This window comes from Anomalospiza imberbis, chromosome 1, assembly GCF_031753505.1.
Source record: "Anomalospiza imberbis isolate Cuckoo-Finch-1a 21T00152 chromosome 1, ASM3175350v1, whole genome shotgun sequence".
NCBI classification, from domain to species: domain Eukaryota; kingdom Metazoa; phylum Chordata; class Aves; order Passeriformes; family Viduidae; genus Anomalospiza; species Anomalospiza imberbis.
Genome location: NC_089681.1, coordinates 23,721,950 through 23,736,081, shown reverse-complemented (window position 1 = coordinate 23,736,081; position 14,132 = coordinate 23,721,950). Strand labels below are relative to the sequence as shown.

The 14,132-nt window shown below is 45.4% G+C and overlaps 1 protein-coding gene across 3 annotated transcripts; it reads right to left on the bottom strand.

Moving 5' to 3' along the window:
• Positions 1 to 141: 141 nt before the first annotated feature.
• Positions 142 to 13,530, bottom strand: CCNE2 (cyclin E2). Of its 3 annotated transcripts, none has more exons than XM_068184713.1 (12): positions 13,431 to 13,530; positions 11,656 to 11,694; positions 11,438 to 11,546; positions 11,199 to 11,258; positions 9,140 to 9,291; positions 7,260 to 7,395; positions 5,067 to 5,213; positions 3,743 to 3,838; positions 2,878 to 3,012; positions 2,123 to 2,234; positions 1,313 to 1,467; positions 142 to 944 (listed from the first exon to the last, which is right to left on the bottom strand). In XM_068184713.1, exons 2-12 carry the CDS (start codon positions 11,667 to 11,669, stop codon positions 843 to 845), a joined length of 1,218 nt encoding a protein of 405 aa, XP_068040814.1. In that variant the 5' UTR covers positions 11,670 to 11,694; positions 13,431 to 13,530; the 3' UTR covers positions 142 to 842. The 3 variants fall into 3 exon arrangements, with proteins under 3 accessions (XP_068040814.1, XP_068040808.1, XP_068040822.1); XM_068184707.1 differs by lacking the exon at positions 13,431 to 13,530 and adding an exon at positions 13,109 to 13,229; XM_068184721.1 differs by lacking the exon at positions 13,431 to 13,530 and adding an exon at positions 12,917 to 12,939.
• Between the last annotated feature and the right edge of the window lie 602 nt (positions 13,531 to 14,132).

Genomic DNA, 14,132 nt, shown 5'->3' with positions numbered 1-14,132 from the left:
AGTTAGCGCTGTTTATAAACACTGATAATAACATAGAGCTCCACAGTTTAAAATACTGTTCCTATGACGTGAGTGGTTGTAGAGTACCTGTAGGCTCCCTTTATTCCATACCTTCTCCAGTTCTCATGCTTTTCTTGTTGCAAGTGGGTGGCTGGGGACTGTACTTCTTCCAGTTAGGGTTACTGCAGCAGCAGGTTCTTTGCTGGTACTCTTACCTGAGGTCAGTGATACACTAAAACTGAAGCTTATGGCAAGCCTAAAGGGCCTTAAATACGTTAGCCTCCTGCGGAGCTGGGATTTGACACAAGGCTGGCTGAACTGTCCTGCAAACACGGAGTGGTTTCAGAGATGTGAACTGCTTGCCCATGGACCTCTGTAATACTGCACCTGAGCTGGGGGGACTGACTGACATGAGTAAGCTCTGACCTTACCAGGAAAAGAAAAAAGGTCAAGAAGAGGTAATACATACAAGCTGTCAATATTCTTCTGCTCATCTAACCCAATTTAAAGCAAGTCTGCCATGTAAGCTGAGTGGACAAATCTTGCCACCCAGCCCTATTTAAAAAAGTTCTTGAAAGTCATAAGTTAAGAATTCAGGTCTCACCATACATCATGTTAGAATGGACCAAAGTGGTCCAGGCTCTTGTGATAGCCGGGTGCAATGCTCAGCTGAGCTCTTTTTGTCAAGTCTGTAGGAGGATGCTGGTCTCTGTTTCCATCTGCTGTGTCTTTTACTGCCCAAATCTTTAACAGCAGTAAGGAGCATGAGTCACCTTTAGTGTGGTCTTGTTCTGAAGCACCAAGTCCTGTTTCTGAATCTGTTCATGACAATTGGCTGTATTTCATTTCTTCTCTGTGCTTTTGGGAGGGGTTATTATTCCTCCTGTTGACACAGGTGATAACTGCCCTGGGGCAGTAGACACTACTCCACTGTTCACTTCTTCCTGTGTATTGGGGAAAGAAGACAACAGTTAATACCTGTGACAAGGTCTCTTTTTTTGTGTCAGGAGGAGGCAGCAGTGCTTCCTCACACAATTCAAGCGCTCTAGAGTCAGGATATTGAGAAAACCCGTGACATTGCATAAAAAAAAGTTACAAACAGCTCTCCAGTAGTGGTAATGCAAGTGTGTGTTGGGAGTGTTAGGGTAAAGCACGTGTTGTTTATAGCAGCTGGTGGTTGGGCACTCACTCACTGAGGTGAGCCAGGCCAGGTGTGAGCAGGGAGGTGCTTTGGTCATTCAAAGCTGCCTCAGGACAAGGGATGTGTAATGAACTCTCAGCTGCCCAAACTGCACATCCACAAACCACTTACCAGCATGTCCAGATAGTTTGTGTGGGTCTGGATATTGTGTCGATCTTCTGCCGCAACCTTCTTGAAGTTCTTCAGCTTCACAGGGACCTTTTTTGCCACATTCACAAAAGGAACCATCCACTGTACACACTCTGAAATGCTGTCCCAGTCTAAGCCTGAAAGGTAGAACACCAGAATATATTTAGAAATCATGAGGGAGTTGCATAGTGTTCCAATATGGCCATGAGTTAAAAAACACAATAAATAATACTGCAGATAAAATTCAGAAACATCCTCCCAGAAACAGCCAACATTTCCTTATACTTGTTACTTAAAAGGGTGGTGTCTGGAGGGGGAATGCAAGTCACAAGGGTTGTTGTTGCTTTCCAGGGGAGGCTGAAGTGACTTGTGGCTTGAACACCAGATTGTGGGTCATGCTATAAAAACACACTGGGTGGTGATGACAGGCATGCATGACTGCTTGAGAACTACATTTCAGGAGAAAAAGTGGCCAAGTACCTAGCTAATCATCCCCCATACACCTGGAAGTCATAGAGCAAATACTAGCCCAAAAGCAAGAACAATAAATGTTTCAGTTCCTTAGCAAAAGCTGCATTGCTGGTGTTTCCTTCTTCTGAGTCTTTGTAACATCTGAAATAGTGGTAGGAAGTGAAATTAGAAGGAAAAGAAGCACACAGAACAAATGTTAGTGTCCATGTAGATTTTGGTCTTTGGCAGCTTGGTAAACCAATACCATCTTAAGCAAATTTGTCTGTGACAGCTTTCAGAATTCCCTGCCCAACAAGGCCAAGCTTTGCAGAGGCATCTTACCTGAAGCTTTCTTAACTATTTCAATTGAGGTATAGTGGCAGAGCGCTGCAGCAGCTAGTGTTCTGTACTGGAAGTCCAAGGAATTCACATCCAGAATACACAGGTCTAAAAGCTGAGGACATGAAGAGTAACAAATTTTAACAAGCTGATACTTTAGCATGATCTTTTCTCAAGAGAGGGCTATGCACACAGCACATCCTACAGCCTCTGCCCCAGAACAGGGCTGAGCTCCAGGAAGGTATTGTCCTAAATTTAAATACTACCTCGTGCAGTATTTACACCACTGAGCTGCCCAGCTTCAGTAAGCCTCTCTGAGGCTGGGCACAACACATGCCCATACAAACAGAACCACAGCTCTTCCAAAATAGTCAAAGCACTCCCCAGGCTGCCTTCTTGGCAATTACACAGAAACACTGTTAAGGACAACACAGGTAAAAACAGCCTAGAGTCAAAAACTATCCACCTTCCTCTCAGAGCTGTCACTACTGTTTACAGAATGCTGGAGTGATTAAAGAAATAAAATGGATTTTTTATTTTTCCAGCATACAGAAAATTCTTAAAGTATGTAAAAACAGGGAGACAAGAAACGCAGGGGTAATTGTCCTCAAAAATTAATTTCTTTGGTGGAGCCAATCTTGCACATTCCTTAATAAAGTAACAGGTGAGGGGGAAACAAGGGAACCCTTAGGACAAAGTGGCTTTCAGTAGCGCGTGTCATTGCCCCAGGAACCATTTTCCAACATTTTACTACCTACCTGGGCTATTTGAATGAATTTTTCCTGAGAATACTGAGGTAGCAACACTTTTGGAACATCCTTCAGAGCATCCACTTGAAGATAGAGGTTCAGCCAAGAGACAATTGTCACCGGACAGAGTTCCCATTTTAAAGCCTGCAAATATTTAACAAACAGTTAAGTGCCTTAAACTACTCAAGGATAGTTTTGTGCTCTGATTTCTTCCTATACCTCTCCTGAGATTACTGCACATATCCTAAAAAGACACTAAAAATTATAATTTCAAGTACAAATATTCTTTTTGGGTTGCATTCTCACTGCTTTTTGAAAAGGCTGTACTAGGATCAGCACAAATCTGTATCCTTTCACCTGTGCAGTTGGATTTTATAGGTCTTCTCCATTCAGAAGCTGGGAAATTAATATTATTTTGTCAAGCTTTTGAGCTAGCTGTGTGAACCTGCAGCTCATATCTATTAAGGAAGAATATATGTATAGTCCTGCACTGGTAAAGATAGATCCTTTCCAACATGAGGAACACCAAGCAGTGTGAAGTTTTTGCCTGTCTCTCCAGAAGCCCTTGTTCCTGGACAGCAAGGGATGCTGGCACGTGCAGTATATTACCATGACAGCCTTCCAGCCTGCCTGTGGCTGGCTGCACTGTTGAGAGCTTTTACATTCACACAAGCATGAGAAACCTGCCCTTTTCTACCAGTCAGGGATTGCATCCCAGCTACGATTTCAGAGGTCCATGCACACAGAACAAAGGCTTCACTATTGTGCAGAAACAGGGACAGGTTCCTTTTGCTAAGCAAATAAGTGATGTTAAAACACAAGGCTCAGCTGGAGGGTCTTTCACCCAGTGCTTACAAACACAGCAAATTATTACCTTTAACATAATAAGTTCCATTCTTACAATATCTTCTTCACTGCAAGCACCATCCGTGACATAAGCAAATTCCTGTATTTTAGGAGCGTAGATTTCCTTTAAGGGGAGGGAAAATGAAGATGAGTGTATCTTACAGTTCTAAGAAAGGCTGAGAAGATACTGGGAAATACTTTTCTGTCCATACTGACATGTTAACATCTCTTATGCTACAACAGTGTTTTTTTCATTACATGAACTGACATGAAACTTACAGGATAAGGAGATAACATATAACCTTACTTGGGTTTTAGTACAATGCAATGGATTTATTGCAGCTCTGAGCTTCTGGGCAAATACATGCTGCCCAAACAATCAGAACACCCTTTCATTTATAGATCTTTCTACTCAGGCATTCCAATACTGTAAAAACATACATCATCCCAATTCTCCTATAGATGGCTGACTGGTACAGGTTACTGGCAATGTCAGTGCAGATGTAATTGCATAAATTAAAAAAAAAATAAAAAGAGAAAAGCTAAAAAAAAAAAAAAAAAAAAAAGAGAGAAAACCCCACAACCAGCCACTGCAACTTTCAAAATCCATGATGCAGAGACAGTCAAGGAAATTTGCTAAGCCAGTCATGCCAGCTGGGGCCAAGCATAGTTAAGTGTGTAAGTAGAAGAGAGCTTGCCAGCAAAACTGCTTCTCTACCAGCTGGCTCTGTGACCACCACGGCCCCACGCACTTCCTTAGGACAGGTGACTGCTTGTAGTGTACAACCTTGCTTTGGGAACCACAGTGACATCTGGGGGTTCCAAGATAACAACTTAATCCCAAGTTTTCCTGTCAGTCTAGCCCACTATGCATTATCCAAAAGTATGCTCTTGGCCCATGGATGTAGCACACTATGTAAGGTATCACCATTGCTGCACTTAAGACTCACACTCCACTAAATGGAGGATATTGTAAGGGTATCAGCCTGATGTATAGGCAGTTTGAGACTTAGGCTTGGTTTTGTTCAAGTCCCACACCCATTCCTGAGATTGTTTGCCAACTGCTGTATATTTGGAAAAAGGCAAGACAAAACAAAACCACTTCTAGCACATTTGCATGCCTTTTAAGTTTATGTGGTCTCCTTCTCTGCTGCTGGAGAAAGGGAGGACAAAAACTACTCTCCGAGAGACAAATGCACAACTGAAGGAAGAGAAAAACATTTCCCCTTCTGACCTTCAGTGTTGTACGTACACCCACAAGTCCAAAATATTCAAACATGAAATAATTGTTATCACTGTCTTTTTAGTTACTCCAAATTCAATATCCTCCTCCCTGTAACAGAGCTTCTTACCTCAAGTTTGGAGGCAATAAATAATGAGGTAATTCCTATGAGCTGAAGCATGCTCTTGTTAATGTTCTTTTGTGTCAACATGAATCTATCAAAGAAGTCTTGAGCTAGGTAGAAGGTTTCCCGGTGGAGTGCATACACCTCACACACCTACAACAGGGGAAAAAAACCAAAAGTTTTCTGTTATAAAAATCTGTGTACACACATCAGAGTATTCAAGCTCTAACAGCAAAATGCAGGTTCATCTTTTGCACACACAAAGCTTCACATACCAAGGTATGGTATGATGCAGTGGTTAGCATGGGATTGGAAAAGGTATTTCCCATGTTCCCACCTAAATGTGAATTGTCTATGATGTACTAACAGACTTTCAAGAAATATTTTTTCCAAATTAAATAGCAACCATATTTCCCCATGAAAGAAGAAAGCCTGAAGAAGAAAAAATCCCAACAGAACAGCAACACCTACACTTACACACACTAATTACCTTGATTAAGAATACTCTCAAGCCTCAAGCTGAAGTCAAATCTTCACTGAATTCCCAATAGGTCTCCCAGGGCAGAGCCACTAAAAAATTAAAATATTTGGCTCTACAGCAAAGAAGCCTGGAAGCTCCTGCTGGAGTGGGCTCTGCTGGCAGGCCAGGAGCACTGCCTGCAGCCCCTCAGGCACACCAACAGCCTCACTAAGCAGGAACAAAACTGCAGGAGCCGCCATCTGCTCCATCCCATTGCTGGTTTCCCTGGCAGGGAGAACTTTTAATACTCGCATTGTATTGAAGTGTTTCAAATGCCAGTTTAATAAAAAAAGAAAGGAGATTGCCCAGACCTGGAGATCTTAAGGAGAGCCCTACTTTTTCATCTAACCTCTAATTGAACTGGGAAGGGCTACCACATATCCAGCTCATCTGCAACTCCATACCCCTTTCACAACTAGAAAGCAGTTCGATATCTATTAATTATTTACAATCTACATGCAATAAAGAACAAGAACAGAAAAGGCTATCCAAGAAATAGATCACAGATGCTGCATTATTTAACTTGGATACAAAGTCAGAATATAATCTCACTACTACAAGCTATTTCCCAAGATAAGGTTGGGAATTAATTTGCAAATTAAAGCCCTTCCTGACCACCAAAAATGCTACTGATTGGCAGAAATACCACAGCCCCACTCTTTTAAACCTGATCTATTTGCCTGATAATTGATGTCTTACTCTGATACTATTAACGACTGCTCCAAAGAAGATCCAGAACTAAAACTGTATAGGTCAGGCCCACCCATAAATAAATAGCACAGTTTCTAAAGAAGTGTATTTCCCAAACATAATAACACATGGTCATGTTAAGCAGCATCTGTTAAAACGTTATAGAAGACTGTTAGGAACTACTGAAGAGGTCTAGAAGCTGCTAGGATTTAAATCCTCTGTGGCATATAGAACCACTGAGCTGGACAAAAGCAATGCCCTTGTTGATATTTTTGTTTGGAAGTTGGATGATTTCCTAATTCAAGATTTTAAAAAAAAGCAACAAATTAATTTAGCGGCAACATGTAAATTCCACATTAGACAAACTAGTGAAGCACACAATTGGAACAGTTTTTTTATTCAGAGTGTATTAAAAAAACTTTAGTTTTTCTTGAAATCCCTTGCTAATATGATTTATTTGTAACCTTTCCACATAAGAAGCTGTCTGTATCAAGAAGCTTTACCTGTCAGCCATTGATTTATTCTTCTCTCATCCTATGATAAAATTGAAAATTTGCTATGAAATCAGAAAATAGCATCATGGGCTGACACTCAAGAGCTCTTGACATGGTCAGGGTCATAAATCCTCAACAGATGCAGTTTTTTCCATGGCTTAGATACAGTCTTCCCCATAAATTAGAGATCCATAATTTCAATACAAGTGTCTCAAAACCAGATTTCTCTCCCTTGCAGGATGTAGGGTGCCATGAGCAAAAGTTAAACACTACTGCTTACTGTACTGGGGGTAAAGTTCAGTGCCTCCTGCCTGGGAAGGCCCCGATGTAGCTCACCAAGAGGATCAAAAGCAGTCATTTGTTCTGTTGCAAAATAGTTTTACCACTTTCTATAACTGTACATGTTACTATGAGATCTTTAAAAATTTAAAAGCTGTGCTTTTACCTGCCTACTTCACAGGCATAACACGCAGCAAAGTAACTAAAGGTACACACCTCTAAGAGCCAGTCTAGCAGTATCGATCTCATGTGAGGTTGCAAACTAGAATGTAGTGATGTGAAGTGTTTGCAGTGAGCATATCTGTTCTCCTTCGTCAGGATGTTGAGCCAGACATCTTTGGAATTTCCCCAGCTATACAATAAAGTCACACAAAGCATTAATAAGTATATGCATAATTCATTAAAAAATTAAACACATTATTTATAATTTACAGACATTCAAAAACAAAAAAATCCACATACTATAACATCCTTATGGTAATCAGAAAACTGCAGGAATATCTGGAACATTTTACATCACCACAACAGCAGCTTGCCAAGATCACCAATAAGTCCAGTTCTACAGAACAGGCAGTAAAACTGAGCATGTGCAACTGGAGTTCCCTATTTTGCCTAGTTTGATGGCTGTTCAGAGAGCAAGATAAAACCAAACCTTTCCCCTAAAAAAGGACAATATACTCCTCAGGAAACACAAAGCATACACAAGTTGTCCAGTTTAGCTTGAGAAAAACGAGATAGTGTTTAAAAGTCACTCATCCGTCCCTTTATTCCCTAGCTTACTTCAAGGCTCAGAAGCAATCTATTTCGAGAAAAAATGTGTTCTTCTTTTTTGCTAACTTATAACTTATTAGTGCTCCAGTCTGTCTGGAAAGATGATGCCTATATCACCAATATGGCTTTATTTGTAACTGTTATTATCAATCCACATGGGCTTTTCTTAGACGCACTTCTTATCCTGCAGGTACTAAGAGGAAAAGCATGTTAACCAATGAAATTATTATTTCCTACTGAAATTTTTGGAGTTCTGTATTTGCCTTTCCCCAGGCAGAAGCAGAGAGACAGAGTTGATCACTGATATTGCCTACAAATTTTAACCCAGCTCAGTTTCATTCTGTTGTCCTCATAAGTTAGAAGTTGGAGAGATATTTGCTTGTTTAATACACAACTCTCTCCATTTAAGCAGGCAGGCATTGAGAAATTAATTATGATCTTCTTACAGCAGTTAGGGAAGGATGGAGAAGGCAGGAGAAGTAAATTATCCTCTTATTCAGCTAATCAGAAAGGATGGAGTTCAGCTTTACCAGATGCCTGTCAACAACAGGATTAAGCACCTTGCATGGAACTCTGTATCTGAACAGGTCTTTGAGGTAAAGCATCACCTGGCAGCATCTTGAAGTTCTGATCCAGTTTGGGCCAGCACAAAAAAAAACACCAAGGTAAATCTAGAAAGGTTAACTTAAAAGTAATGCTACCTGTTCTGCTTCTCTTCTCATTTACCCTGGGAGAAGTTATCCTTAACACATTGCAGTAAATTTACCACCTCTTGCATTAAACCCCAGGCTTATACAAACAGCAACCGGGTACTCATCTAATACAGCCTAATGTCTAAGAAATTCTGAAATTGAAAACTACAATTTAGTCAGCTAAGCTTTCTCTCTACAGAAGGGCAACTGTCTACAACTGTGACTGCACCAAGCACATTCCATTGCAATAGCAAGCTACCTGCACAGTGATATTGCCACAAGTTTATTTGAACATTTTGAGTTCTTTAAGAAAATTTTGTTAAATATTTTTTGGCCACAGTTCCAATAGCTCTGAAAGAAGTTTTAGCTTAACTATTATCTGCCTCTTAACCCTTTAAGTGTCCAGTTATAAAAGGACAGCTCTGAAACATGAAAACTATCTGTCTGGTGTGTTTATAAGATCAGGGAAAAAAATATTCAAACAACCAAACCCAAGAATTTCTGTCTTTTGCTTGTACATCAAATCTTTTGTAAGATGAGGAGACAAGTAGAGGTATGTATTATATAAGCACATACAACAGATTTTATTAGAGTAGTTCAGACATTAACAATGACTGCATCTGTTAAACTTACTTGAGTTCTGGCAAAGGTGATGGATTGATGAAGAGGTTCCTGAATCTGTATTTTTTGAATCTCGAGAAGTCAGTGGTTACTGATTCTTTGTGAGGTGTTTCAATAATTATGCAAGGTGAGATGCCTCCTGTTATCGTTGGGGGCCAACAACTCTGCAAAATAAACAAGGTATCTTTTAAATGTTGAGTTTACTATGAGAGCAAGAAAGGCAAGGAGTAGATTACAGTACCAGCAACAATATATGATATGTACGTTAGTCTTTCTAGATCTCAGCATTGATTCAAGTATTGAAACCAAGAAAGAAGAAAATTAAATGCTAAGGAAACCTTCCATAGTCAAGATGGAGCACGTATAAATAAATTTGATGCATTTGGGAACTCAGCTTTGAGGAAAATGACCATCTTTAGTTTATGAACCCACAAGTAGCCTATCCATTGCTCGAAAAGCTCGGTTACAGTACAAAAGGCAAAGATATTAATTGCTACTAAAACACAGGACATTAGGTTGCTAGTCCTATCTACTTATCTATTCAGAAGGAAGAGAAAGGAGGGGGTGGAGGTTTTACTGTCTCTCAGTGGAAATTCAGCAACTTGTTATCTTCCAATTTAGTGCTCCAGAGAGGAGCCACCCATCTCGGCTCCAGAGCTAGATACCCACTGAGCAAGCAGCAGCTGTGAACTCTCTCAGCTTGCCAATGCCAAATATGGGATGCAATGACTCAAAATGAGAAGACTGCAAAGGTATTCCTGCAGAAAGCCTTAGAGAAGGAGTTCTAGATTACTTTAGTTAACTGTAACTTGTATCACTAATGCTTATTTGGTTGTATGTAACCAATAAGGAGGTATCAAATCCCTGGAGCACATGCAATGCTGTAATGGCTGACAGCCTTCAAAATGGTGCTACAGAAGTTCTATTATTCCCTGTGGAGTTGAGAGGGAATCCCATTCACAAAGAGTGGCAACACCTGTCCTTGAACACAGAAGCTTTTCCTATACAGCTAACTTGCAAGGTAAGCTACACAGGATCCCTTAGTATATCTAAACTTATTTATAGCCAGACTGAAGTACCCAAGAGTGAAGTTACATACTCCAGCAGAACTGACCTTAATGCATGCAACCAAGAGAAAAGGGAGGTCCTACTCCTCCTTTTCTCCTGTGATCCTCACTGCCCAAGATCTACCCCAATGCTGTCAGACCCTCTGCTGGGTTGATTTAATTCACTAACCTGGCATAACTTTAACTTATTTTCTAATGCCAGATTAGCAAGATGAACCTGCCTACTGCTTTATTCAAAGAATGGAGCAAGGCAGGGGATGGAGTGCACGGCCAGCTATCAAGGAAGAAGAGACAGGGAAGCAGGATTTCCCCCTTTCAGCAAAGATAAGCTGTAACACCTAACACTTTACTTTCACCCCAGGTACAGCTGATGTACTTATGAAGCATTTTTTCGTACTCAAGATTTACAAAGACAACTTCACAGTCAGAAGAGTTTTGCTTCACCATAGCTGTCTCATTTACTTTACAAACAATATTGTTTGCAAGAGAAAGTTGTAATATTTTACTAATCTGCTTTACAATAGAAAACCAAAAGGCCTGTAAGTTTTAAGAGCTTCCTATGTTAGTAAAAACACATTCCTAAACTGATTTAATAATCAAAAGAACTGTTAAATGAAAGTAAAGATGGCCTGCATGGTTATGAATCTTAACTAAATGGCCATGAAACCACACCTAAAGTTAAAACAAGTGCAGTGATCTTGTTTAGACTTGCCTCTAGGCCTTACCTGCTCTGTATATGGAATTGTTCTGAAACATCTGGGGTTATTCTCTTTTTTTCACCTAATCTTACTCTGCACTGGCTTTTACATTGAAGGATCTTTTATCTGCAACCAAGTCATGTGTAACAACTGATAAAAAGGTGCGAAGCTCCCATAGTTTCTAGTATCTAAAAATACAAACTTCCCCTATTCAATACTTTCTGGTGTGGAATGCATGATTTCACACCCACCAACATAAACCAGACTCCCTTACCTAATTTGAAAGGGTATTCAGGACTGAATTACCTTAATTTCATATTGATGTTTTTTAGCAATTTTTCCATCTTCTCTTTTCTTAATCTCCTGCTGAAAATAGAGACACACATCAATACACTAACAGTGACCAGCAGACCCTCCTAAAGCTCAGGCAAACTCTTCCTACCCCTGCACCACTTTGTAACTTGGCAAAGTAAAGACTGTCCCATCTAAACACACTGGAGAGTTTTCAGAATCATCCAACTTTCCAAGCAGCTCAAATTGCTCACCTCTGCTGTTCTCCTTTTTCTGGTCTGGAGATAATGTAGTGCTTGTAATTCTTGCGGAGCCTCTTCTGGACAGGACAGTGGCTGCTGCTGTTTGGCTTGCAAACGGCTACTGTAAGGAGCAAAAAGACATTAGACATTAGGAGAGCTGCAGTTGTTAGATTAGTACTAGCAGTTGTTAGTATTAGTAAGATACTCTTAATACAATGTTAACAGCTTACCTGCGCCTTGACATCTTCTTTGGGCTACAAGATCTCTACCTGGATCAAAGTAATAGCATAAGCTCAGTTAGTGCATCCTCACAAAATTAGAGCCAAGTTCCCTACTTTGTGTCATGAACTCATCACAAAGAGCAGCATGGTTCACACAGCTCAAACAGAAGGGCACAAGTATCCCACTGGCCTGAGGAATGCCCAAGCAGAGCATGACTGTGGTACATAAGCACACGCAGCTCCATGTCCTGCTGCACGGTGCTCAGGTATGCCAGCAGTTTAGCTCAGGCTTCCTGGGTGTGGGGGCAGGGAAGTTGTAAAGGGACATTTCCCACACAAGAGGATGTGGGGAGTCCTTGGGGCTGTGACCCCTCTAGTCCCCCCACAGCCTCCACTCCAGGCACCCACAGAGACCCACATTTTGACGCTGCCGCTGCCTCAGGGGCGATGCCCCCCACACCTGCCGGGATGGCCGGGCCGCGATGGGCCGGGCGCCGCCGCCCGCGCTCCCGCCGCGCCGGTTCCGCGCCAATTTCCAGCGAGCGGGGAGGCGGCGACGGCCTGTGCCGGGGTCAGGCTGGGCTGGGGGCACCGCCGGCGCCCGCCCTCCCCTCCCGAAAGGCCGTTCCGACACCCACCCGCTCCCGAGGGTGCTGAGGGGACGCGGGAGGGGCAGGACCGCCGCCCCACCCCCCCCCCACCCGCGCTCCCGCCTGGCTGAGAGCGCGGCTCCCTCCAAAACCTGAGGGGGAAGGAAGGGGCTGCCGAGACGGCGCCTCACACGCGGGGACACCCACCCCCCGCCGGGACACCCCTCAGCGGGACCCCCAGTGCAGGGACTGGGGCTGTGAGGGGATGTCCCCACAGGCACCCCGCTCCAAGGGCCAAGGCGGGGAGCCGGGTCCCGCCGGGGTGCGGCGCAGGCGGGCGGTCGGGGTCAGCCCGCCAAGCTGCTCGGCCGGCATCCCCGCCCCCAGCGCGCCGGGCTCCCTCCAAAACCGGGCAGCCCGCCTCCCGCGGGGCTCTTCGCGGTGGGGCGGGGGGCAGCCGATGGCGGGATCTCGCCGGCACCCCGGCCCACCGCACTGCTCCCTCCGGGGATGCCCGTCCGGGCCATCGCTACTCTCCGCTCCCTGCGGATGGGGCCGCCCCCGGCGACATGTCCCCCAGGCTCTCCTCAGCCACTCTCCCTCCAAAACGCTGCCCGGGCGGGCGAGCAGCCCGCCTCACCGCTCCCGGTCACGACTCCCGGCCACCGCTCCCGCCTCACGGCTCCCAGTCACCGCTGCCAGTGCCCCCTTCACACCCCCCCCTCCACCACCGGCACCACCACTACAATCATCACCGCCATCCTCAACACTGCCACTGCTACCATAATCATCGCTACCATCATCACTGATGCCATCATTAACATCACCATTATTATTATTACCACCACCGCCCAACCAGCCCCCGTGCTCACCGGCGGGACCCCCGCGCACCTCCGCCGCTGCCGCCCGGGCCGCGCTTCTCAGCTGCCGCCGGCGCCAACCCGCTATATAGCGCGCCGGGCCCGCGCTGCGCATGTGCGAGGGCGGCAGGCGGCTCCCCCGCCCGTCCGCCGCCCGCGCCCCGCTCGCCCCAGCGCCGCCCCAGCGCCGCCCCTGTGCCGCGGGGCCGCGCCGACCCCCGCGCCCCCCGGAACACCCCGCGTCCCGGCCCGGCTGCCCCGGCTCCGCCGGCAGAGCGGCAGGCAGCGCCGGGAGGAGCGCTGCCATCGCTGCCGCCGCCCGCTGCCTCGGCACCTCTCCGCCGCCCGGCCCCGCTGGCGGGGGATCCCCCGACACCATCACCCCGCTCCGGTCCGCTCCATCGGGCCCAGGGCCCCGCCGAGCCAGCGGCGGCTCCGCCGGCGGCCCGGCGCGCCCAGCGGGGCTCCGCCCGCCCGCCCCGGGGCGGGGCCGCCGCCGGAGCCGCCAATGGGAGCGCGCGGAGCCGCGGCAGCGTGCGGCGGCCCGGGATGTAAACACGGCCCCGCCCCGCCCCGCCCGCCAGCCGCGGCTGTCAGCCCCCCGCCACCCCGCCGGGCTGACACCGCACCGGCACCCCGCACCGCGCACGGGGGTGGCCGCCGGCAGCCGCAGACTGTCACACATCCCACTGCACGTGGGCGGGGTGGAGAGGAGGCTCAGGAATGGCCTTATCGCTCTCTACAACCGCCTGAAAGGAGTTTGTAGCCAAGTTGGGGTCATCTTCTTCTCCTGGGTAACGAGGGACAGGACAAGAGGACAGAGTCCTGTCCAGAGGACATGAGAGATAGATTGGACATTACAGAGAATTTGGACATTACAGAGAATTTCTTACCAGAAAAGGTGATTAGGCATTGGAAAGGGCTGTCCAGGGAGGTGGTGGAGTCACCATCCCCGGAAGTGTTTAAGACTGGACGTGGCACTTAGTGCTACGGTCTAGTTGACATGGTGGTGTTCATTCAGAGGTTGGATTTGATC

Coding starts and splice junctions, on each gene's coding strand:
- CCNE2 (XM_068184713.1), bottom strand. Junction 9,292..11,198: donor AACATCAATATGAAATTAAG/GTAATTCAGTCC, acceptor TTTATTTTGCAG/AGTTGTTGGCCCCCAACGAT. Junction 3,013..3,742: donor TGGAACTTATTATGTTAAAG/GTAATAATTTGC, acceptor AAATATTTGCAG/GCTTTAAAATGGGAACTCTG.